This window comes from Ambystoma mexicanum, chromosome 8 (genome assembly GCF_040938575.1).
Source record: "Ambystoma mexicanum isolate Mex_15411 chromosome 8, UKY_AmexF1_1, whole genome shotgun sequence".
Lineage (NCBI taxonomy): Eukaryota > Metazoa > Chordata > Amphibia > Caudata > Ambystomatidae > Ambystoma > Ambystoma mexicanum.
The window spans coordinates 1682465021-1682491874 of NC_090929.1; the positions used below are offsets into that span (position 1 = coordinate 1682465021).

The 26854-nt window shown below is 48.4% G+C and overlaps 1 protein-coding gene across 5 annotated transcripts in view; it reads left to right on the forward strand.

Annotated features, from left to right (window-relative positions):
• The window catches only part of PLEKHA1 (pleckstrin homology domain containing A1), a 749116-nt gene that overhangs the window by 527479 nt on the left and 194783 nt on the right, over positions 1-26854 (forward strand). For all 5 annotated transcript variants that reach the window (XM_069611983.1, XM_069611981.1, XM_069611982.1 and 2 more), the window contains one exon: positions 9595-9663. In XM_069611983.1, the coding sequence (XP_069468084.1) occupies positions 9595-9663 (69 nt within the window). The remainder of the gene's footprint in view (positions 1-9594; positions 9664-26854) is intronic.

A 26854-nucleotide genomic window follows, 5' to 3' on the forward strand; every position in this document is an offset into this window, starting at 1 on the left:
TCTGAGGACATCGTTCATAAAATATTGAAAGGCGGCCGGGGCATTGCAAAGTCCGAAGGGCATGACCTGATATTCAAATAGCCCATACTTGGTGTGGAAGGCCGTCTTCCATTCATCACCTTCTTTTACTCGTACCAAGTGGTAGGCTCCTCTAAGATCCAGCTTTGTATATATGCATGCTTTTCTGACTTGGTCCAGGAGTTCAGGGATCAAAGGTAACGGATATCTATTCTTAACGGTGATCTGGTTCAGGGCGCGATAATCTATACAAGTTCTAAGGTCCCCTTCTTTTTTTGGAACGAAGAACAAAGCTGAGGAAGCAGGGGACTTGGAAGGACGAATAAACCCATTCGCTAGGTATTGATCCAGGTATTGTCGGAGGTGAAGATTCTCAGGCTCGGTGAGGGCATAAATTCTACTACAAGGAGGAGTAGATCCAGGTATCAGGTCTATCTGGCAGTCATAAGACCTATGAGGAGGTAGAGAGTTAGCCTGATCCTTCCGGAAAACATCTTGGAATTCTAGGTATTCAGGAGGTAACTGGGGAGCCTCCGAGGAAATTGCTGCCAGTGCAACACCAGGTCGAGGGTGACAAGTAGAGACACATTCTGGAAACTGAACCGTTCTTGCTCGCCGATCGATCTGAGGATTGTGCTTCTCTAACCAAGGAATTCCTAGAATAATCTGGAACTGAGGGGCCTTGATCACATCGAACACGATCTTCTCGTGGTGTCCATCTTGACTTACTAGCGTCACTTCTTGGGTGGTATGCGTTACTGGTCCGGAGGCTATCTCCGTACCATCCACCGTAGTAATGACGTCCTTTACAGCCTTTGGACAAAGAGTCAGATTCATCCTCAAAACCATTTCATGATCCACATAATTGCCGATGGCACCGCTGTCGACGTAAGCTTCAATCGCATGTAATCGATCCGGATGTTCAGGGCTAATGAGGACCATAGGTATCACGAAATGCGAGGTCACTGAACTGGTTTTAACACTCGGCAAGAGGACCTCTATTCTTGTCGGGCAAGGTCGTTTCCCTGCTCAGAGTTTGTGACCCTGGTAACTGCAGCTCCTACTGCCTTCTTGGCTGGTTTCACCGGACAGTCTCGAAGAAAGTGCCCCGAGTTTCCGCAATAGAGGCATAATTGCAGCTGTTTTCTCTTTTCCCGCTCCTTTTGTGTTAGTGGTCCTTTCAGGCCCCCTATTTGCATGGGTTCCCCGGAGTCTACTCCTTTGGTAGGAGTTGGTGGTTTGGAAAATACTCGAGCATCAAACTTGGAACGATCGGCCTTCCTGTTCTGCAGTCTGTGGTCAATTTGAACGACTAAGTCAATATAGCCCGAACAGTCTTGCGGGGGATCCACTACTTGGGCTAACACATCTTTGAGCTCTCCACGTAGACCTCTATAAAACAGCGTAATCCTTTTGTCCTCAGGCCATCGAGTTTCCACTATCAGTCTGTTGAAAGACGCAATATAAGCCAAAAGGTCTTGATTACCCTGTCGCAATGAAAGGAGCTCATTGTCCAAGGCCTGCCCCTGTGAATGTCTTGCAAACAGTTTTTCCATACTGAGCTGAAAAGCTTGAAAATCATGGAGAACCGGATCATCTTGATTAACTAAAGGGATCGACCAGTCTGCCGCATTGCCACTAAGGTACGAAAGCATGAAAGCTACCTTAGCTTGATCAGTTGGAAAGGCTGCTGGCCGGCATAAGAAGTGCAACCGGCACTGATTAATAAATACTGCAAACCTCTTTGGGTCACCAGAAAATCGTTCGGGCGGAGCCAGAGGTACATTCCCAGGTAGGTTGATCTGCACTGGGTTCGTAGAGGATGTTGAAGGAAGATTTGCCCCTGATGCGGGTAACGGAGTTTGTCCAGCTTGTGACTGTAGCAATTGTCTAGCGAGATCGTCTGTTCGCTCCTTGGAAATAATCAGTTCCCTTCTTAGAGCATTTGTTTCCTGACGGGCTGCATGCACTTCTGCTCTTAGTTCCCCAAGTAACTGGGCTAGCTGGTCGGTATCCGAGGTTTCCATAGCGCCTGGGTGGGAGTTTTGCGGTAGGCTTTGTGTTCTGTACCGCTCACCTGATTCCCGCAGAGGCGCCGGTCTTGACTGGGTGAATGCCGTATCTTCAAAGGTGATGTGTAACACACGGTTGGCTCTTTGGGCTGGACCTCTGTGCACTGTATGTCTGACTCGAAGAGTAAGATGTCTGCAGATAGAAAATATGGGATTAATGAACTGTGGTTATTGGGTCCCTCTCTCCTCTTCCCTTTCTCTTCTCCTGTAGAACCCCAAAGGTTAACGCCCTCACCTTAGGTAAGTGAACGCCGAGCTCTCCATCTGCCTCGGGTCAGGGTGCCGTAACCAGTTTCTTCACTGGATAAGGGTGCAGGCCTCTTGACCTCAGAGGACTGCTGTCCGTCGTTAACTGCACGAACGGTAAGTTCTGGGCACTTCAAATGTCTTAAAAGTCTTTTGTAATGATATCTCTTGTTTTGCAGGGTTCCGGCGATGGCGGATGGCGGGCTGATGAGAGTTGAGGATCGAACCCACGTGAGGAATAGAAGCGCCTGGAAGCACGTAAGTAAGCGCTTGTAGCCTGCTTCACGATGCGCACTAACTGTCCCTTTTATCTTGCAGGTACAAGTTCGGAGCTTTAGAGAAGCTGAAGGGTGCTGGAATACCCACTGGATTCGGCGTGGGAAGGAGTAATGGCACGTGAGTAATAAAGTTGCCCAATGTCTTTAAACGCACCTTCTTTTGTCTTTCAGATGCAGGATGCAGCGCCGAAGGCCTCCGGAGCGTGCGAAGAGCTGGTAAGCTTTTGTCTTTCAGATGCCGGAATGCAGTGTGAAGACCTCTGGAGCCTGCGAAGAGTAGGTAAGCCTTTGTCTTTCAGATGCCGGAATGCAGCGCGAGGCGTTGGTGACAGCCGATGGACCAGGTAAGAGATGCGCTGCCACTGAAGACCGTAGTGCTAACCTGTTCTTTCTTTGTCTTTACAGGTGCTGCTGAAGACTGGATTCCAGGATGGTAAGCCTTTGTTCCCTTAGGCCCAGGATCAGAAGCAGAAGACACGATGAGCGTTCTGCTGCAGAGAATGCAGAATAACACAAAGCAAGATTCATCCATCGGGTGTCGTTTAAATAGCCTCCTGTAGTGCTTAGGTGTCTCCTTCCACAGCCACGCCTAGGTAAGAAAAGAGTTCCTGCTTTCCAGAAGAGTTCCAGTGTTCTGAACCTAGGGAGTGGCTCCTGCCCCTCCCAACAGGAAAAGTAGTCCCAAACAGAAGAGGATCAGGGGTTCAACTGGCAGGTAAGTAAGCAGCATGGTCTGCTGCAGGTAAGTCCACCCAAGCATTATGAGCCCGGCGCTTCCAGCGCTGGGACTGGGCATCTTTATGAGCCTGGTACCACTGGCGCCAGGACAGGGTCCAAAAGGTCCCAATTGGGACTGGCTGGCACTCGGAACCGGGGTTATGGGTCTGCTTCCAAGGGAGTCGGGCAAGTCCTGATCTTTTGGAAGCAGAGATCATGACAGTGCATCTGCACACACTATCTCCTAGGGATTCCCAACACAGACTGATTTATCAAAACAATACACTTTTGTTAATTATGAATGCGACCCATGCAATTCTGAATACAACTAATTGCTGGATATGTTCGCATTTGCCACAACATGGGGGGGGGGGGGAGGGTTGGGCTGGTATATTCATCCTTTGCTTTTAACTACTGCATGCTACGCCTCTCTAAGGGCACTAATCTTTGGGCGTTGGAATGATAGCATCTCAGGAAAGTTCGATGGGACTAATTTGAACGACGCCTCTGGGATGTTCTTTTTGCAAATAGGAGCAAACTTAACGTTGCTTCTATTAGGCCTTCCGATAGACTTTCTAGACCTTTCCAATCGTTAATCTCTTTAAAGATGGCTCCCGTAGGCAAATGGGATGCCACGCCACCTTCTTACACTATTAATCACAGCACTCTCTGTTTCCTTCTGCAAACAAAGGAATGGTTCTCAGTCAATGGGTACTTTTAAGGGTTGTACCAATATTGCAAATTTGACGAGTGAGGACAGACCTTTGTGTGTAGGTGATCCCGTTTATTTCATATGTGGTAATGAAGCTTATCCTTGGTTACCTAGAGATTGGCAGGGTACTTGTTATTTAGGTATCTTGCTACCTGGGGTATTCGTAGCTAGCACCTCTGAGGTCTCTAGAGCTCGTCCAAGGCGGGACTAGAACGGCGATACTCCTTCACAGGTCACGGGTGATGTAGCAAAATCCTTTGTGCCATTTTGGGGACAGATCATGAATTCCGAGCATATTAGGAGATTGGCAAGAGTATTGGAGAGAACCATCAACCAGACCACTGCCATACTCTACAATATGATGTTAGAACAGAAAGCTATTAGATTAGTAGCTCTAGAGAACCGGATGGTGTTAGGACGTCATCCTGGCTGAGCGTGGTGGAGTATGTAAATTAGTGGGATCTGCTTGCTGCGTTTTCGTACCCGATTCCTCCCCTACCGTATTTAAGGAAATACAAAATCTGCATGTCCCAAGTACAGAAGTACATTTTCCCGAGGGAAATTGGGATCTTAGTGCTTGGTTTTGGGACTTTTTGCCGTCTTGGGGATGGAAACTCTTCTCGGGTTTTAGTGATAGTCCTTGTTTTCTATTGTTTTGTTGTTGCATACAATGTCTTCCTGCCATATGTTCGATGTTAGGGGGATGTTATGCGCCAACTGTAGGTACATTAGGGATGAAAATACTTGCACCCGAAAAGATGACTAAAGTTTTTGTAATGGAGGATATTACTGTCAAGGATCTAATGGTGATCGATATGTCTGATGAATGTGATTCGGAATGTACGGACATTGAAACGTGGAGTTACGAGTAAAGTGAATATATTTAGTAAGCTATTGGCTTAGGCCAAAAGGAGGGTTTGTTAAACCGTAATTATATAGTGCCTCCTTATATGTAATATTGGCCTAAGCCCAATCACGTTACACGGAGAACCGTGTTGCAAAAGCTCTGATTTTTGAGTTTCTACTTCACCGCCATTTTAAGATGAGTCTGCCATTTTGATTTTCACTTGTGTTCCATGTTCTAAAATGGTGGTCTGTGTTTTCGTCTTGCAAGTCGAGCCGACCGACCTTTGAGTTCTGTTAATGTTTAGGTTGTCTGCGAGCTGACTGTTTAAGCAAAGCAAAGAAACCTTGTGCTTCAAATGAACTGCTATTCGAGTGTTGTCTGCGCTCACAAGCCTCATCCTTGTATAAACACTGAAACAATCAAGAGTAAACGGCGATCGGATGTTTTAGCTGAACTACATTGTAAGAGGGTCTTCAAGACAAGGCTTACCGCAGATCCGAGAACCTATACCACCATGGTATTTTCATGGAAAGGTAAATTCATGTAATCATTTGTATAATATTGTAAAATCTGTCATATGAACTAGACACAAACTCTAGATACGAGTTATTAACGTGACGAGAGGCTGGACAATATTGTATGTAATGTATAAAAATGCCAGTGTTTAGATGTCTAGTACCTCACTCTTCTCACTGTGTCGGCTGGTACACACGGCGAGGTTTTGGGGCCAGATAGCTATCTGTTTTGCTTTGTAAAATGTACAGTAACAAAGATACTTGTATCTTTTCAGCACATGATTGGTGTATTTCATTTGTGGTACTCGGCCACGCTATTTCTTTGTTCTTTCAATACAGGAAAGTAACTTAAACCTTATGAACCTCACTCAACGAACCCCTTACAAATTACTGCTTGGAAAAAGCCCAGAAGACCCAAGAATACTCTTGCCCTCCCCCAAAATTCCCTATACCCTTGAAATGTGCATCTGCCCTTGCTAGCATGACCTATTGTTCCCTGTGTGAACCCAAACAGACAACAGTACTTATGGTCAGCCTCCCTCAGATTAAGCTGAAAGAGGTTTAATTTCCTGTCAGAAAAGGCACCATCGGGGGGTCAGAGGGCAGGGGCTTTTTATCCTGCTGATTGTCTTCTGGGGGCGCCAAAAGGTCTGAGTTGCACGGCCAGTTTGTTGAAGGAAACTGCACTCGCATGATGCATTTGGGAGAGTAGCAAGGAACCGGGTCAGCCATTAAGCTGCAATGCAATACAAAAACTGGCAGCATATGTATCTGCTCCTGAATAGCAACCTAACCCCTCTGTTACAGTGCTGACAAGTGAACTTGTCCCAATGAGCTCACACTGGATCTGGACAGGAGTTTTCCTAGGGTCTCCATCTCCCCGTTCAGTGCACCTACTGTTTCCACTGATTGTGATGCAAACCCCCTCAAGTTCAGACTGTAGAAAAGCTCCATGCTGTTTTCTCCAATGTATGGCATCCTGGGCTTTCCTGACTACATTTTAGTGCTGCGTATCGATGCAAGTTCAATGTTCCAGCAACCTTTATAGCTGAGGGCTCATAATGGCTTTTAAAATTTGTTTTCACAGATCATTGCCATGCCACGGCGAAAAACTATAGATGAATAATGTTGCACTCCCACACTATTAAGACTGTAGAAATGCTACGGAATGGTGTAGCCAAAAGCAAAGTGTGTAGCTGCCACCAGCATATTTCCGCCACATTTCAGGGCTGAGGGAACAAACAAAAGGACAACATGGGATGCCTAAAAAGCATGTGTGCCCTTGTAGCCATTTGGACACTAACCGCAGCAGATCAAAAATGAAGTTGCATCTGTAGGAAGACTGCAGTAAAAATTGTTTGACAGAAAAATAAGTAAAGAAATCCAGAAGCCCAGCAACCCGTTTAAGGGACCTCGCAAATGTGGACAAAGGAAATGACAAAAAACATAAAATTCTACCAGAAGAGCCTTTTTGTGCCATTATCCAAGGATTTTAGTGTTCCATGTAGATGAGTTGCGTCTGAAAATCCCTCCTTGCTTCTTGACAACATTTTTGTCAAAATGTCATGTCAATATTTGGTCCAACCTTTACAGAATCCAATCACTACTGTCTTGATGTCAGAAAACCCCCACAGTTTTGTAGAGTAGACCAAACTGAATAACTGTCCGGGCTTTTTTGTCACCTTTGGTAATGCAATGATTGGGTTAGAGGATCTAATGGGGTTCCAAGCGTGTTCTTGTATATTTGAAGTATTTTCTGTGTATGAGCTGTCTGCTTCCTAAAGGTCTTCATGCTCACTCAGCCATGTCCAGGCTGTGCATGAACTGTCTACTTCTTGAAGGTCTACATGCTCACACAGTCCAGGCTGTGCATGAGCGGTCTGCTTCCTGAAGATCTTTGTGCTCACTCAGTCCATGTCCAGGCTGTGCATGAGCGGTTTGCTTCCTGAAGATCTTTGTGCTCACTCAGTCCATGTCCAGGCTGTGCATGAGCGGTTTGCTTCCTGAAGATCTTTGTGCTCACTCAGTCCATGTCCAGGCTGTGCATGAGCGGTTTGCTTCCTAAAGACCTTCGTGCTCACTCAGTCCATGTCCAGGCTGGGAAGAGCTGTATACTTCCTTAAGATCTTCGTGCTCACCCAGTCCATGTCCAGACTGTGCGTAAGCTGCTTGCTTCCTGAAGATCTTCGTGCTCATTCAGTCCATGTCCAGGCTGTGCTTGAGCTGTCTGCTTCCTTAAGATCTCCGTGCTCGCTCAGTCCATGTGCAGGCTGTGCATGAGCTGTCTGCTTCCTTAAGATCTCCGTGCTCGCTCAGTCCATGTCCAGGCTGTGCATGAGCTGTCTGCTTCCTAAAGGTCTTCATGCTCACACAGTCGATGTCCAGGCTGTGCATGAGCTGTCTGCTTCATAAAGGTCTTCATGCTCACTCAGTCCATGTCCAGGCTGTGCATGAGCGGTCTGCTTCCTGAAGACCTTCGTGCTCACTCGGTCCATGTCCAGGCTGGGCAGAGCTGTATACTTCCTTAAGATCTTCGTGCCCACTCAGTCCATGTCCAGGCTGGGCATGAGCTGTCTGCTTCCTTAAGATCTTCATGCTCACACAGTCCATGTCCAGGCTGGGCATGAGCTGTCTGCTTCCTTAAGATCTTCATGCTCACTCAGTCCATGTCCAGGCTGTGCATGAGCTGTCTGCTTCCTGAAGGTTTTCATGCTCACTCAGTCCAGGTCCAGACTCTGCATGAACTGTCTGCTTCTTGGAGACCTTCATGGTCACACAGTCCAGGCTGTGCATGAGCTGCCTATTTCATGATGATCTTCATGCTCACACACTCCAGGTCTAGGCAGTGCATAAGCTGCCTTCGTCCTGACGATGTTCTCATGCTTACACAGTCCAGGCAGGACATCTTTGGTGGCTTTTCAGCCAGAATTTCTGCTGGCTGCAGTGTTTAGGGCACCCACAAGCTGCAGTGTGGTTCGCAAACGTGTAAAGTCATCACCCTTTCTGCTGCCTTATCCAACAATCAGCCCTGCAGAGTCTACTTGACATTCTATGTGTAGACAACTATGGGTGAACAACTACAAGGCTAGGTCAAGCTGGTGTGTGAGGTCCAGACTTTGGTGTATAGGTGAGGATGTCATTACAAATTTCGTTGGACCTCTTAGTGCTCTGTGCCATTGTTTGTAAGATGCCCTGCCCTCTCCTTACTTGGGGGTGGAGTGATTCACCCAAAAAAATCTTACCCTGCTGCCTGATGCAGCACTCAATTTGCCTAGTTCCTTTCTGCATTGTTGATGTCATGGTCATCAACATGGAATGCACACTTGACTTTTGCGGTCCAGCGGCATGCAGGATTTCTAGGCAAGATTTATTATCTTTTTCAAACGCCATTAGCACCTGTGTATGGTCTACACGGGTGCTTATGGCGATATAACTCTCGGACGGGATGGCCGCAGCCGGAAACAGCACCGCGACCCCCGTTAAGGGAACCTTGCTTCGCTCGTACCCTTAATCCAGACTGTTACCGGCAGGCTCGGTCACCCCCTCAGGCTATATCGCATCTTTACATGTAAAATGGGCAGTGCTGTAGGACGGCGTACAAGAGTCCCTACAGGAAACGTGGTCTAATTGGAGTCTATGGGTGCCTACTTCATATTTCACAGGTGCAAAAATTGAACAGATGGAAGAAGTAAATTAACAGTTTAAATTGTTTGAGCAAGTAGGGATGCCTACCTCAGTGTATTATGTGAATGTGAGTTGGAGTAGCTTTTATTTAGCAGCATGGTCAGGGCTACTGATGTTTTAAAGGGTGTAAAAGAAATCTCTAATGGGGCATTAAGCTGATCGCTTTGTGTTGAGTTACCAAATGGAGGTTGGGGGAAGTTCACTTAAAGGTGGGAGTGCAATCGTTAAGGCCACATTGAAGTTGCAGTCATGGGTAGGGCTGTTCATAGGATATAAATGTCTACCTTCAAAGAGAATGAATTGATGGCGACCAAGATGATCTTAGATCACAGCTGGTAGGTATCTATCCACTTGGACATCGCTGCCCGCTCCCTGTGGCAGGCGATGAGGGGTAAAGTCTGCAATAAAGGAGGGTGGGAAGCTACTGTGAGATTGGATTGTAAAAGCTGATCTTTTCCTTCTTGCCCAGGCATGCGTTTTCTGAAGCTTTTGTTCTCTTCTGCAGAGAAAGAATTGGAAGAGGAGATATTTTCAGCTGGATGATAACCTGATCAGCTACTTCAAAACCAGCACGGTACTGTGTGCCATCTCTTCACTTGCTTTTTGTTAACATTGATGGCTTGACCTTTATGTGGTTGCAAAGAGAAGGCAATGGACGAAGAAAACTGTAAATCCGATTCTTCTACGCTGCCCTTTTTTTGGGGCTCTTATCTAAAATCCACTCTGCATTTTCGAATGCTTTGATTGTGTATGCAGGAGTAACCGGGCTGTATAAAATTGGTACGGATGAGTGAAAGAGGACAATAGCCTTATAAGGTACCCGTATGTCCTCAGATCAGGGACTACAGTGGCTGCCGAGGCCATAGGCATCTGGGTGAACCTTGGTACATTGTCTTGGTTGTGTTTTGAGTCATTTACTAAACCTGAGCATCAGTGTCCCAGAGTATTGTAAAGTTCCACAGTCTACACAAAATGATTCCCAAGACTACATGCATGATTTGATTGATGCACAAGAATGTCAGTGCTACTTAAACCCCCCCACAATGCACATTTGTGCTACCTGAAAGGCTACAGGAATGTTCACTGCTATGGCATTAGCTGACATCATTGAGAATGCAAAGTCTCCATATAAAGCTTTATTTGATTAACCCTCACACAGCCAAGCTTTGGTGTAGGTTGATCTGAAAAGCCAGTGTTTTCAAGCGAGGTATATCATCGTCTGTGGTGGAGTTGTCTAAGCCTTTCCATTCAGAATGCTGGTTACGGTGGTCCAGCACCACTACTCCCCTTTGTATTTCCTTACTCTCATATGACTGAATCCCCCCAAAGGTTTAAAGTGTGAGGAGGGATGTTATGGATTAGGGGAGCATGTTACGTTTCTCTTGATACAAATCCCAGGAAGGACTGAAGACCACTTGACACAAGGCCCTGGATTGTCCACTGGAGAGGGGGTTGGGGGGGATGGGCGGTGGTGGTGGTGGTGGTGGTGGTGGTGGGGTGGGGTAATCAGGGGAGGGGGTGGTTGTGGTTGGGGTGGGGGGGGTGTGACGGCTTCACGCGAGCAGTTGAGCAGAATGCTTTTAAAAGCTTAGGCTTGTGTTGGAGTGCCCAGAGAGTGGTGGTGATGCCTTCATGTGCTAACTAGAGACTAAGTGAGAAATTGTTGGGTGTTGGAGCATTACCAATATCCAGTATTGACGTCCCAGGGTTTACGTTCATCCCAGGATTCCCACCTTAATGGCATAAATGTAAAGGTTCCAGCAAACCTGTTTCTCAATTGCAGACCACTGGTTTGCTTACATGGCACATCTGCTCCAAAATCCAGCTGCGGCACCAAGCAGTCGGAATCCATTCGCGGGATAACCTAATATTTATTTTCCACTCCCCGACACCACATAGTTCTTATTAAGGTTAATTGTGACCTTTGTGCTTTTCAAATTGAAGGATAATTTCTTCAGGCTTTTGAATCTGGCCCACGCCTCTGCTCCCATTTGCCTGATTTAGTGACCACTTGGCCTTCCTCCCTTATTTCTAGATACCTTTGCAGACTTCTGCTCCCTTTCTGTGGTGAAAGGTGTAGTTAGTCAGAAACGGACAGACAAGGTGGCATTTTGGATAACGTCTCTTTATTCAAACAACCCATCCGTCCCCATCATTCTTGGCCCTATCCGGAGAAAATAAGGAAGTCTAAAGGATGCTTGTCAGGCTGTCCTACAACACAAACGTGGTCTCTTGTACAGAAACCTAATCTACCCTAATTCCTGTCGCTACCGCTAAAATATAACGGACGCTAACATATACAAAGGTTGAACCTCTTGCCCAATGGTGGAGTGGTTTTTAGTTTCTGACCCAGTATTATATTCTTCTCCCAAGAGGCTTTCCCTAACCCTGTTGCTCAGTTCAAGTAACCAGGCACTAGACTGTCTTTCACATCTACTGTCTTTGATTGTGAGTTTCTCCAGCATGGGGTCTGGCATGGATTCACATGCTCATTAATATTCCCTGTCATCGGTTTGGGAATACTCGGTAAAAGAAAAAAGTTTCACTTTCACTTAAAAACTGTATTTCGAATGGATTGTGTCCTCCAACGTATTCCTCATCTTTGACAGGTAGCGTCCAGCAAATGTTTAGGCAGAGGGCGCCCTGCGTTAATGCCATTGAGTCTCTGTCCCTCAAAGGCCTCTGTCAAGGGTGAAATCATCGGATGTTATAAGTAGCTTGCACAGGTCGCCCATTGCCTCAGTTCTATTTTTCCACAAACGTGTTTGCTTCATGAAACTCAGCGCACCTCGTGCTTCTGAAGTATTTGCTGTTGGTTTTCGTTATGTCCTCGTCTTCTACTCCGACGACACCTCTGTCCGGATTCAAGAAATGCCGGGACTGCAGCTCCAAGATGTCCATCACGGATCTGCATCGAGTCTGCCTGTGGTGCCTCGGCGAGTGCCATGACATGGACATGTGCTCCAACTGTCAGTCTGTCTGGAAAGGCCTTGAGGGAACGAAAGGGGACACTCAAGGTAGGCAAGGTGTCCAAGCTCTATAAGGCCCGACCTGCTGAGCCTTCGACCGATGAGTCGAGAGGTGACTCTTCTCAGAGGAAGAAGACCAAGCTATCAAGGTCCAGGAGTGGTTCCCGCTACTCGTCCTCGTCGAAGCGTTTGAGGAGAATGCACCGCCGGTCGCCTTCCTTGTTGTCTTCCTCAGGCCGCACGCCAAAAGGGTGAGATGCCCCTCCAAGAAATCGACGCTAGCAGAATGGGAAGCTTTCTGTGTGGAGATGCTTAAGATATTTGATAAACAGGGCAAAGCTCTGTCTGCGCCTTCTGTGGAAGCCAGCAAGGAGCGGTCTCGGCCGGATACTGGCGTGCCCTCAAGCCCAGGTAAACGCCATAGTCCACATCTGGAGCCCTCGAGGCCTTATTCGTACAAGGTATTGAAGGATCAATCAAAACGTGGAGCGAGGTCAAGGTCTTCTACACCATCCAAACCTTCAAAACCATCGACGCCACTCCAGTCGATGGTACCTATCGGGTCTTCCACCCCAGACAGGGTCTTCCACCCCAGTCAGGCCTTCAATGCCGTTGGTGCTGTCTGTGCCACTTTTACTGGTGCAGATCCCTGTGACTGAACCTTCAAAGAAGGGGGTTGATAAGCCGAAGACTTTGAAGCCTATGGGCACAACACCTGAGAAAACGTGTACTCTATCAAAAACAGATTTTTTTAAGTCCCTCACTTCAATTCTGGAGGAGGACGAACATTCACATTAGGATGATGCCCCCTTTTGGTCTCCAATTTGGGACCCCAATTAGACCTGAATGCCTCATTTCAGAGGAGAGTAGGATGCAGGATCTCTGTGATACCTTGCATAATGCCAGTGGTATAGACGATTCTCCTGAGCTGGAGTTCGGCAAACCAGACCCAGGGGAGCATGCAAACTCCTCTTACAGGCAACTTATGTCATATGTTTTTGAATATTTGGGCTGATCTAGACATCCTGTGCATTATGATCAGGATGATCTGACATCCATTTTGGACAAGGGTCCGCCTACAGATCCAGTGTTACCATTCCATGTGTCTCTGCAATAAAGGGTGGCCAGGAATTGGGAAATCCCGGAGACTAAACCAGCGGTGAACAAGTCTCTTACAAGAAAGTACTGCCCCTCCAGTAGCGACCCCGGCTACCTTTGAACTCACCCCACTCCCAAGAGTCTGGTGGTCCGGGCAGCCACGGCTACCTCGAAACATCCAGCATACCCTACCATCCCTCTTGATAGGGACGATAAGCACGTGGATGGCTGGGCGCGTAAGGTATTTTCAGCTGAGAGTATGGCGTTGAAGTCGGGCAACTCCATTGTGCCCTGGCAACATATTCGTACACTCTGTGGGAGTGCATATCTATGGCGGCAGAGCATACTCCCGAAGGGGAAGAAAGGGGCTGCTTACTGGCTATTAAGGACGGCAAGGAAGCCATGCGAGTCCCATCAGTCTGGGTTCGATTCTGTGGACCGCATCAGCAGGTCCATGGCTACGAGCACCGTGATACGCAGGTTAGCGTGGTTGCGAAAGTCTGGTTTTGCACCTGATGCGCAGGCTAGACTTCTGAACATGCCTTTTGACTGGTCTCATCTTTTTGGCTGCAAGGCTGACGAGAGCCTTGAAAAGCAGTCGCCAAGTCTTTAAGCGCCGCTGTTCAACAACCTCAGCCTTTTCGTCCTAGCGGACAGCAGTGGAGGGGTAGATCTTTTCGCTACTACTCCTCATTTGGAAGGGCGAGAGGAATGGCCAGTCAAAAAGGCCAACAAAGGTTTCCTTGTGGTGGACAAGGTAGAGGTGCCAAGTCGCTCAAGCAGCAGCCTCTTTACCATCGGCCTCTGCAACCGCCACTTCAAAACCGCTCTGAGGCCTTGAGTCACTGCTCACCAGTGGGGGCAGGCTGCCTCAGCATCTGGAAGAATGGTGAGACATTACTTCAGATGCTTGGGTTCTGGAAACAATAGCCCACGGTTACTGCCTTCCTTTTATAACAAAGCCTCAGACAAATTCACTGGGGAATCACTCTTAGAGGATTCCAAATCCGCTCCTTGTGCAGGAAATATTGAACCTGCTAGAGAAAGGCGCTTTAGAAGCAGTGCCTGTGGCGGAGAAGGGTTTGTATTGCCCATATGTTTTTATCCACAAAAAGGACGTGGGACTGAGACCCATCTTGGACTTGAGATACTTGAACAAGTTCCTCAGGAAGGACAAATTCAAGATGGTCATTCTTTCTCAGATCCTTCAGGCCCTCCGACTTCAGGATTGGTTGGTGTAATTGGACCTTCAGGATGTGTATTTTCATGTGCCGATCCATTACAAACACAGGAAATACTTGAGGTTCGGCTCCCATTTTCAGTTTAGAGTTCTGCCATTCGGGTTGACCTCCACCCGAGGATCTCAGGAGAGGGGGGGATTCGCGTCTACCCCCATCTGGATGATTGGCTGATCATGGCGCGTTCTCCTGAACAAGCCCTGGATCTTCTCAATCTTACCTGCCACACCCTTCACAGACTGGGTTTCTCCCTCAATTTCAAGAAGTCCCATATGACACCTGCCCAACAGCTCCAGTACATCGGGGCTGAATTGGACACATCCTTGGGCCACCCAGGATGAGGGCACAAGACATTCTCCAGATGGTATCCAAATTCCAGAATGCCCAGAGTCTTCGGCCTACGAGTTCTTGATGTTGCTCAGCCTCATGACATCCTGCATTTTTCTGGTCCCGGAGGCCCTTCTGAGAATGAGGTCCCTTCAATGTGCTCTCAGAACACAGTGGTCCCAATTCTCAAGGTGGCTGTCAGATCGCCTTCAGATTCCGGTTATTCTCACAGGATCTTCTGTGGTGGGCCTGCAAGCAGAATCTTATGAAGGGAGAACACTTTTGGTAACCATGGCCGGAGATGACTGTAGTGACGGACGCCTCACTCACTGGTTGGGGAGCTCATGCCAACGATCTGACCTTGAAGTCCAAACTACACATCAATCTTTTGGAGCTGAGGGAAATCAGACTAGCACTGAAGGCTTTTCTGCCATCTGGAAAACATGTCCTGATTATGATGGACAACACAGAGAGGCAATGCAGCTCTGGTACTGGCCAATTCAAGAAGGCATCTCCTTAGCAGCAATTCACCTAGCCGGAGAGGAGCACAAGGCGGCGGACGCTCTGAGCAGGCAGAGTGCTGTCTCCCACGGGTGTGAGCTAACTCAGGAAGCCCTTCAAGAGATCTTTACCCTTCGGGGAACTCCTCAAGTGGATCTGTTCACGACCGGTGCCAGCCGTAAGTGCGAGCGTTACTGCTCAAGGGCATTTCTTCCGAGAGGAGCACGAGGAGACGTGTTCGTGGTGGATTGGGAATTTCTGCTAGTGAATGGTTTTCCTCCAGTCCCCGTCATTCCTCAAGTTCTCATGAGGTTAAGACGGTTCGGGACCCACATGATCCTCATGGCACCGGATTGGGCCAGGAGATCGTGGTACCCGGACCTTCTGGGCATTTCCATCTGTCCTCCGATACATCTTCCACAAAGAGAGGATCTTCTCTCTCTCTCTCTCTCTCTCTCTCTCTCTCTCTCTCTCTCTCTCTCTCTCTCTCTCTCTCTCTCTCTCTCTCTCTCTCTCTCTCTCTCTCTCTCTCTCTCTCTCTCTCTCTCTCTCTCTCTCTCTCTCTCTCTCTCTCTCTCGAGAAAAGGGTGGGGTTCTCCATCCAGAGATCAAGACTGTCAACCTTCATGCATGGTTTCTAAAAGGTTGAGACATAAGGATTGGGACCTCCCGGATGATGTCGTGGAGGTGTTGCTTTCGGTCAGGTGACCAGCAACATAGTCTCTGTACCATTGCCGTTGGAATATGTTTTGCGACTGGTGCAGAGAAAAGAATGTCAATCCTTGTCAGTGCACGACTCTGGTTGTTCTATCTTTTTTGTTTTCATTGGCGCACAAGGGTCTTCATGTTGGAACCATTAAAGGTTAACTAGCAGCGCTCTCAATCTTTAAGCGCTCATCCGAGGAATGTTCCTATTTCAAGATCCCATTGGTTACTCAGTTTCTCAAAGGGCTCACAAATGTGTTCCCGCCATCACCTTTTCAGTTTCCGGTCTGGGACCTTAACTTGGTCTTCAAGTTCCTGATGCATGCTCCATTGGAACTATTGCACTCATGTCCATTGAGGTTATTGACCTTTAAGACTGTACTATTGGTTGTGATAACATCTGCACGTAGAGTGAGCGAGTTGCAGGCACTTTCTTCCAAGCCACCCTTTACTATATTCCACAATTACAGGGTTGTGTTGAGGATAGGACCCTCAACACAACCCTGTAGTCAGAAAATTGTGCTTCCATCCTTCTATCCTTCTATCCTAGTAAGGATGAGGAAAGGCTCCATAGGTTGGATCCTAGGCGAGCATTGAGCTTTTATATTTCCAGAATGTCCAAAGTGAGAGTGGATGAACAGCTCTTTGTGGGGGTGTACAGAACGCAAACTGGGCCAGGCTGTTAGGCGGATCATCCCCACTATTTCTGAATGCTATAGATTGGCCGGCAAGGACCCTCCTTCAACATGATCTTCAATACACAGTTTACTAAGCATTACTCCCTGGATACTTCCCATGCTCACGATGTTGCTTTTGGTAAGGCCGTAATTTACTCTGCCCTTTAAATACAAATGTCTTATTTCTTCACCCTCCTCCAATCATGGATATTGCTTTGGGAGTCTGTCAAAGATGAGGAATACGTTGGAGGACACAATCCATTCGAAGAACAAGTTACTTACCCCTGATGATGTTCTTTTGACAATGTTCCTCCAACGTATTCATTCTCGCCGTCCCAACCTACTGCTCTGTAGAATTTCCCATGCTATTACAGCTTTCGGTCCAAGAAGGCTTGGTACGGCCCGCTTTATAGGCATAGCTGCTACACGAGGAGGGGAAAAACAGAACTGAGGCAATGGGCCTTTGAGGGACGTCAACTGGACGCAGGGCGCCCTCTGCCGAAAAATTGCTGAAGCTGGACACTACATGTCAAAGATGAGGAATACGTTGGAGGAACATCCAGTCGAAAGAACATTACCAGGGGTAAGTAACTTGTTGTTTCTCCTCTAAACCAATCACTGTCTTCTGGGTTATACTGCCCCCATCCGTTGACGGTCCTCTCCCTTAGCCCCTCCTCTGGCAGCCATCTTTAGATTTGTACTGCACGTTTAATTGTTGGGAGTCCTCGAGTTTGCTCTCCGAGCTATTTGTACTTTTTGACGGAAAAAGTTCTCTTCTTTATCTGCCGACAGCGGAAGTCCATTGTTGGTTGAACTTGCGTGCCCCTCAAGGGCGAACATCGTCAAAGATTATACAGGGCCTTTGGGCCCTACTTTGCGCCCTCTGACCATTACGGAGGAGAAGGAGAGAAGGTCTCTCTTCAGGCCTGGCACCAAACGCGGGATACGGAATGTGTTTGTGGAGGACAAGCACCTGCAATGCCTCTAATCCCTGCACCCATACCACAAGGAGGTAACGTGATATTTGCCTCAGGTTTTCGATGAAAACCATGAAGGACAGGCACAGTAGGCTGGTGGCATTGTTTAACGCCAAGGCCTCTTACCTGTGCTCCGAGCAGGGTCATGGCTGTCTGAGGAGCGGTCTTCTAAGTCTTTTGAGGGTGCCTCCTCCATGAGGGCCCAAAACAAGGCCAAGAGCCGCAAGTCCAAAGTATAGGATGCGATCGGCATCACCTTCAGCCTCCATTGCCAGCCTACCATCAAGCGTCTCTTCAAAGAGCAAGTCATCGACCCCAGCTTAACTACGTGATAAATCCGAGAAGCCGCAGATGGAGGAGAAAAAGGCAGAAAGAACCAAGCAGATTCAACCGCACAGGCTAAGACCTCGTGAGCGACCCCATTGACTGCTACTGCCATGACTGCCAAGGGTGCTGATCCTGCAATGGTAGCTCCCATGGCCAATTGTGTCCCTACCCCCTAGGCGCGACACAGCTGCAGTGAATTTGGCAAAGTTACAGGCACGCCAGAAGGCGTAAACCTGACTCGGGCCCATGTTCAAGACCCTCAGATGGGATAAAAAGGGGGTTGGGGGGGGAGGGTGAGGGTGCCCCAAAACAGCCATCCCAGACCGTCACCCAAACTATGGAGGTCGCGTCCACGGACAACGAGGATCAGGAGTCCTTACACACGGTCCACAAGGACGTTGAAGAGGAAGACAGCGGTGAAGTCACACAGGGCCTAATGTTCCTGGTCTGCCTTCTCAGCCGAGGGACATTTCCTTGGATATTCTGTTGACTCTACACACCTTGGTGTCAGATGAGGATGCCTCCAGCTCCGGTACCTGATGGAGGTCCCTGATAAGTCTCCCAACAAAGAGGAGGAAGTGTAACCTGATGCCCCTGTTTCATCCTCCTCCATGTCGGGTCCCGTCTCCCCCAGCAGACGAAGACACGGGTACAGAGACTAATACGGCCACGACGATGGATGATGACGAGGACATTGTCACAGCGGACTGTGAATGAAGTGGGATCTTTCCACCCCGTGATCGTCAGAGCCTCCAAGCTTTTCCATCTGGTGCTGAGGAAACCAGAAGGAGGGCTTCTTGTATCAAAGGTGCAAGGTCAAGAGGAAAACTATCATGCAGGTGCCCTTTCTGAATGATGATTGGGAAGAGGGCTTGGCCCTCATGAAGAACCCTTGCATGGCTCCAGCCAAGCTGGATAGGCTGGAGAAGTAGTATAGGGTTCTGGACTCTGCACCCCAGTGCCTGAGGTAGCAACCATTGTCTGGTTCGGTGGTACCGGGGGCTGTGAGAAAACTGTCGGCCAACCCGTCCTTTTAGTCTTCAGTCCCTCCATACAGCGAGGGGGAAAAGGATGGACGCTATGGGAAAGAATGTGATTTACACCACGGCATCCGACGCACTGGCGATCCTGGCCAGGTACGACGGGGAGCTGTGGTACAAGATGGGTCAAATTGGAGTTCATTCACGACTAAGATGGAGACAATCGCTCTCATCCAGGATGGGGAAAGTGGCATCGGATCACACCATCACAGTACCATTGGACGTCGCTGACACGGGGTTCCGGCAGATGGGGAACAGTGTTGGCCTTTGTTGCCATTGTTGGATAAAATCCACCATTTTCCGTCATCAGTAGGTCCAAGCGAAGGTGCTGGACATGTGCTTTGACGGGAGCGCATCTGTTTGGGAAGGTCATTGATGAGTCCCTCCAGGCCATTAGGACACAGACGACCCATTCCGTCAGCCCTCTCCAGCAGCACTGCTCGTCTTTTCACTCATCCAGGAGAAAGTCGAGCAGGTCTTCAGAAGGTTTCTCCACGTCGTACCGACCGTCTTCCAGATCCCACACACAGGAAGCCTACAGGGGCCGTTCCAAGTACTACGGTAGCCGAGGATGGCATCGCTGTTGTCTACAAGGCAGGACGCAGGTGCCAAAGCAAGCCTGAACCGACCGGGACGTCTGGTCCCCACCCATGCATCCCAGTGAGTTGGGGGACATACTGGGTTAGTCAGCGAGTGAAGAAAGATCATCACTCACAGATGGGTGCTGGAGCCCAAGGACGTACCCTGGAGTTTCAACTTAGGTATCCGCGGAACCCCTGGTTCCTGGGCAGGTGCAGCACATCCCTCAGCTCCTGGAAGAGGTGCGCTCCATGCTGCAAAAAGGAGCGATAACGCTAGTTCAGCCGCCAGGGTGTTCACGAAATCCCTGGCGCGAGTGGTGGCCCATCTACATCTACAGGGAATACACATATACCCGTGCCTGGACGACTGGCTGATTCGCGCCCACTCGAGGGAGATGGCCGATGGGCACAAGGAGATGACCGTCCAGTTACTGACGGAGCTGGGATTCTCCGTCAACTAGTCAAAGTCCTGCTTAACGCCATTGCAGAACGCGCTGTTCCTAGGCGCCAGACTCGATACGTTGTCTTGCCTGGCGTCGCCGTCGGAGGACAGGATAGCAGCCATTCAAGGAAAGGTGCGACGGCTGTCGTCGACCATGGTGTGGACCATCAAGTTGTTACTGGGCATGATGTCCCTAGTCTGCTCTGCTGGTTGCAAATGCGACCCTTACAGGAATTCCTGGACGCTCGCTGGATATAGGTGTCCGTAAACTTCACGGACAAGTTCTCTCTCAATGACGTGTTCCGTCGAGTGATGGAGCAGATGCCCCACCATCCAAACATCGACCATGGCACAGGATTTCAAAACCCCGCCCATGCCAGGAGACTGACACCACGGACGCTTCTGTGGAAGGCTGGAGCCCACACCGTATGTCTACACGCCAGAGACCTGTGGCTGCCGGAGGAGAAGGATCTTCATATCCACATCCTGGAGCTAAGGGCAGTGTTTGGGGCCCTCAAGTCCTTCCGTCCCTGGGCAAGGTGGTAAGGATCTTCACTGACTCTCCACCACCATGTTCTACATCAGCGAACAAGGCGGCACTTGATCCCCGGTGCTCTCCAAAGAAGCACAGAACTGTGGGTGCTGGGCCATGGGACAGGTGATTTTCCTCATTCCTCTTCACCTTGCAGGAGTCAGGAACACCATTGCAGGCTCCCTTGGCAGGGAACTGGGCATCTGCCATGAGTGAGAACTTCCTGGAAGAGGTTGTGGGATCAGGTGTACCGCCTCTTCAAGTGGGGCATGCCCCAGATCGATTTATTTGCGACGGCGGCAAACTCCAAATGCCTGAAGTTTGCAAGCAGATGCCACCAACCAAGGAGACTGGGGACGCGTTCTTTCCTTGGGGAAGGACTGTTTTCGTATGCGTTTCCTCTATTCCCTCTCCAGCTACGAGTCAGCACACTCCCACAGTGTCAATGCAAGATGATACTTATCGCCCCGGCATGGCCGAGGCAGATTTGATATCCAGACCTTCTCAGCCTGTCTGCATCGCCTCTGGTCAAGCTGCCAGCATTTCCAGATCTTCTTACCAGAGAAGGAGGCGCAATCCTTCATCACAACCCAGGATCACAGAGGGCTTGGCTCCTGCAGCCCTAGAGTTTCTAGGGTATGAGTTGCCGGCAGACTGCAGGGAGTTTCTCATCAAGGCCCGGCTGTCATCTATCTTCCAAGAGGAAGCTTCTCGCTACGTGGTGCCGGTTAGATTACCCCTCTGAGGGTCACGGCCCCACAGATTCTTCCATACCTGCTATCCTTGGCCAAGGCCGGATTGGCACACGCCTCATCAAGGTGCATCTGGCGGCTATCTCCCACTACACTAGCTCCCCAGGAAGATCTTCAGTTTGGTCCCACCAACTCGTCAAGAGTTTCTCAGAGGACTTTTCCGATCTTTCCCGCCGGTGAAGGCTCTTGCCCGGGTGGGAACTCCACGTGTTTCTGACGAGGCTCATGCGGGGGGGCCCCCTTCAAGCCTATGCACCAGGCCCCCGTCAAGTTTGTCTCGTGGAAAACAGTTTTCCTTGTGGCCATCACCTCTGCCAGAAGGGTAGGTGAGATACAGGCCCTATCCTGCAAGCAACCGTACCTGACTTTCCACTAGTCCAGAGTGTTGCTGCATGCGCACCCCTCTTTCATGCCAAAGGTTCTGTCGGAATTCCACCTCTACGAGCCTTTAGTGTTACCGTTTTTTTCTTTAAACCTTTGTCGCCAGCGGAACGGGCCTTGCACTCGCTGGACGTTGCTGGTGCCCTGAAGTTCTACGTGGCACGCACAAATAGTTTACTGAAACTTCCCATCTGTTTTGTGAACTTTGGTCCTGTAAACCATGGGAAGGCCTTGTCCAAGACTGACTTCCATTTGAAGGTGCCTCTCCGTTTGCATCACGCACGGTCGTCAGTTGTCTAACCAATCACTTGGTCTGAGAGCCCACTTCACCAGAGCGATCGCTGCAACAACGGCGTTCCTTTCTGGTGTGCCCCTGCTCGACATCTGCAGAACTGCTACGAGGAGGTCCACACACACCTTCACAAAATTCTACTGCGTCGACAGGGATGCCAGGGAGGAGTCCAGAGTTGGCCAAGCAGTGCTACGCAACAGGTTTGCTTAAGGTGAGTCTGTTCCAGGGATAAGTGTAATTGCTTTTGTTGAGCCTTGCCACCTCCCGTGGTTGTGTAACTGTGTATTCGTTATTCATGAGCATGTGAATCCATGCCAGACCCCATGCTCGAGAATGTTTAAGTTGCATACCTGTAACTATTGTTCTCCTTCATCGGTCTGGCATGAATTCACATGCAAACCCTCCTGATTCCTCTACGGCTTCTTGGTCATCCACCACATTAAGTGCTTACCAAATCTGAAGATCGCTACTGAGGAGGGGCTTAGGGAGAGAATAGTCATTGGATGGAGGCAGTATGACCCAGAGGACAGTGATTGGTTTGGAATAGAAATACAGTTTTTAAGTGAAGGTGAAACAGTTTTTTCTTTTACTGAGGATTCCCAGCATGACGACTGGGAATATTCATGAGCCTGTGAATCCATGCCAGACCCAAGCCAGAGAACATGTTATTTACGTTAGTGTATTTTTCTCCCCTCTGTTTCTTTGACTTGTCACACATGTTGTACAAGTCCAGAGTGTCTGATACCAGTGGGATTGCTGGGATTTGTAAATCCTGCCCTAGGTAGTCCCCTGTGTTCACTTTTCAGTGATTAAAGGTAAGCTGCTCCCAACTCCTTTTGGTTACCCCTTGTTAGGACAGTGTTAGGAAAGATTTCTTAATTGTGGTTAATTTTCCTTCCATGTGGCAACCCCTAAACTTTTTGCTGTTGTTTTCACCAGGATCTAGACTTTGCCAGAGAAGTGCAGCCTTCTGCCGCACTCCTCTGGGCTTTCGCTCCATTCTTACGGGGAAACTGACATGCCCTTAAAACAGTCAGTACCGGGAAACGTTGTTTTCCATAGTTTCTTTATCATGTTGCAGCTTTCGTGCAACATGGCACAAGAGGGCACTGTAAGCTAAGTTACTGCTCTCTTGGGTCTCTAGTCTTCTACAGGCCCTAGATACTCTCTTTGGATTGATAATGAACGGTGCAAGTGAATCACGGACGGGACTGGTGGCAGCGATCGTTTCTTGTGTTTTTGAGCTCCTTTTGCCGTTTAAGCGCGTTTCTCGTGCTTAGCCCAAAATGGTCGCCTGGCTCCCAAAATGGCCAGACCACAAGGCTCTTTGTCCTGTCCGCTGACCGTCTTGCCCCCTTCACCTCCCCCAGGTCGAGCCGACCCGGGGCCTTCCTTATTTGGGCATGTACTTTCCTGCGAAAAACAGATGCTTTCGCGGGCTTCTACAGGCCTTGTGTGTGCCTCCAGGATGTGGGCTGGGATGTCTGGTGCGGCACATCCTGGGTGCCAGAGAGTCTAGGGTGGTGTGAATGCCTGGGACCCCGGTGGTCCGTGATAGGTCCACGTATGGTGTGAGTGTTTTACGAGCAGATCTCCCATTGGGTCCCCTCCGTTTTGGCGCAAAGGGAACCGTGGATAAGAGGGGGCTGGAAACACCACTACCATGTCGATCTCCTGAGTTCCCACGAACAAAGGAATACAGGAGCCAAGTATCCTGCAACCACGAGGCTGAACCGAGGAATTGCTGGTGACCCGCTGAAGGACTGCTCCTCTGCACTGCTGTCGCTTTGTGAAACCCTTTCTACCTCTGATCGAACGAGAAGGCCTGTACTGGTACTTCGACCCTTGGAATAGTGGGAACAACTATTCTCGGCATCTTCACCATCTCCTGCACGTAAGCCTTCGGAAGTGTCTCTGGGCCATCCAGCAGACTGACCAGCCTACCCAGGAGTCTTGCTCTGTAACCGCTGTCAGGTTGTGTTGTATTACGAGTCCTTGTCACTCTCACACGATTTGTACACTTGGCATTCCCAGGTCTGAAGTGAGTAGTGTACATTTGGCTGAAATACACACGGCTGCTCCGTTGCCCTGCTGTGGTAACAAACTGTGCGGGTTCACTGCGTTTGGGACACCCTCAACTCAACTTCTGCTGCTGCGGAATCTACACGACGCCGAGACATCCCCTGCTCGTATCTGAACCTGCCAGCATGGAAACTGACGCGGAGAAGCCTGGGTCTGCCTGCATCGGGGACCGTGAGTAGCATCGCTAGTAACTGGTCGCCCTCCTGCAGTAGCCCATCGCTTCTCCCCGCTGTGTCTAACAGCACGCCTTTCCGTACTTGCGCTCTGCTTCTGCCCACAGTGGAGGCTGCGCTTGAGTCGCGGAGCTCTGTTCATCTTCATTTGTTCATCGAACTAAACTGCCTGATTCCCTCGAAGAGACTCCCCTTTTGCCCGTTGGCACCAGCGTGTGCAGGTACTTTTGAGCACAAGGCTCCACTCTTCGTAGGGCTTGGACTTCCTTTTAGTTAGGTGCCTCTGAAGGCGGACTGGGTCTAATTATTATTCGCACTACCTGTTTTCCTCCCCATCTAGGTGGTCTACACATTTCGTGCGTCCAACTCGTTAGACTCGTTTGTATTTGTATATATATTGTATTAGATTTGTATGTGTTGGTTTACTTGAGTTTTATTGTGATTTCTCGCTACGGTCAATGTTACAAAGGCCTTGTGATAAATGTACATATAGTTTTAATATAACACCTGCTTGCAGTAATTTGTAAGTGTCCTTGCTTTGTGTGCTCATTGCGGGCTTTCAGTCACCCTCACCCCTCTTGAGACCTAGTCTTGACCGCCGCGATCGCTACCCTGATTGGTCTGGCTCATCCAGAGGTTACCCTGTTCCAAGAAACTAGGCTGGCCTTCTGAACCTCTGCCCCTCCAGGACAGAGTTCAAAAATCCGTCTTAACAGACAGTTTTTCTGGAGTCCAACTAAGGGCTTAGTAAAACCATTCAACAGACAGTTCAAGACTCCACTCCTAGTATAAGGTGGTATCACCTGAGTTCAGGGTAGCATAGACAGAGCAGCCAGGCTTATCTTAGAAGAGAGAGAGGGCTGTAGATTCAGTACAAATACATTGTATTATACATATGGTCCAAAGAAACACCGACACTATTGTAAAAATAAAGGGTTTCATTTAAAAACAAGCCGACCAAGAGATTCTTGGGTAAGTAAGTACTATCATAAAGCATATAAACAAATTGGAAAAACACTACAGTATGCTTTAAATGCACGGATTTTATTTAGAACACCTAACAGTGGTGGTGGTGGTAAGACCTTTGAATGCACATTTAGTATAGGGCACGCCTATTCTTGGAGTAAAACCATTCTTTGCTTTCAGATTACTTTACAGTAATACAAGGGTAGTAGACCCTAGCAGTTATGCAGTGACACTCCATGATGAAATCACATAGTCAACCAACTTGCAAATATACCTTCCTGAATAGTGTTGCACAGATTCAACGAACAGCATATATCTCTACTACTTTTGTGATAATGCACAGTTATACTACGTGAGTAAAACCTTTTCGGTGGAATATACAGTTACAGTTGCTTTTCAGCCCAGTAGAACACAGACTAAGATGAGCAAGAACGATTTTACACAAATTTTGTATGCACCAGGCAGACTAGCTACACGTGAAGGAACACTTTTCAGGAATGGCACACAGCTATTCTAGGCAGGTAAGACCTAATGTTCTAATATTCTATTACAGTTGCATTTTAAGAGCAGTGGAACACGGATTGAGATAAGCAATAAATCTTAACTTCTTTTTAGGCTGTCACACGGGCTAACACTAGTGAAGTTAAACATATTTACTTTTTTAAAGGGGCAATCAGCAACTTAAAGGTAAGTATAACCTTAGGCAGACTTATTCTGGACAGTCTAAAAGCAAGTTGAGGGAAGCAAGACCCAATTGGGGACACTCATACATTTATCCTATCAGGAATAGTAAAGTGAAACCAACAGCATTACCTTTGGGGGAAGAGGGACAACCAATTCACAGGTGAGTAACTTAACCTTTATATATACTTTTCAGAATAGTTGTAAGAACTTGTGTAACTGTGCACTCTGAGTTAGTTACCAACCAACTTCTTTTACAAGAAAGTAACTTTTTAACACTTGTTCTTTTCAAGACAGAACCCTTTACCTATGCATTCCTTCCCTCAATCTATAGCATGAGTTCATTCCGTAGTAGAGTGATCCTAGTGGTCTAGGTGCCAGCCGTAGGCAGGGTGAGATGAGTTCAGTTGTAGGCAAAGTCAGAGTTTCAGAGGAAGACTGCTGAAACAAGTACGTTTTTCACTTTAAAGTTGGTTGCGGTTCCAAGAACTTGAGAGAAGACGCCCTAGGAGATGTCTGCAGTGGGCCTTGGTGAACTGGATGAGTGGCCTTCCAATCACAAAACACCCCAATCCTATACAGAAATCACAAAGGCTTAAGGTAGGTAAATACCACAGCCAACACAGTACCTCAGCACAGAAGACTTGCAGAGTTAGAATGGCAGAACAGTTTCTAAGGAAGGAAAGATTGTGCATATACTTTTCAGAATGGCAGAACATTTCTAAGGTAAGTAATAACTTTTGTAACTGTTCATTCTTGAGTAATTACCAACTAGCTTCTTTAGCAAGTAAGTAATTTTAAAACACATATTCTCTTTTGTAGGCAAAATGCCCAATCCTTAGAAGTCTTTCCCTTATTCCTGGAGCATGAGTGTTCTCAGTGGCAGAATGGGGGGGGGGTCACTAGGGTCCAACAGGCATGTCAGAATAGGTTCTCAAGCAGTAAAATTCAGAGTTCCTAAGGAAGACTGTTAGACAAATTAAGTACTTTACCTTTAGAGTTATTTGAGGGTCTAGTGGCTTCA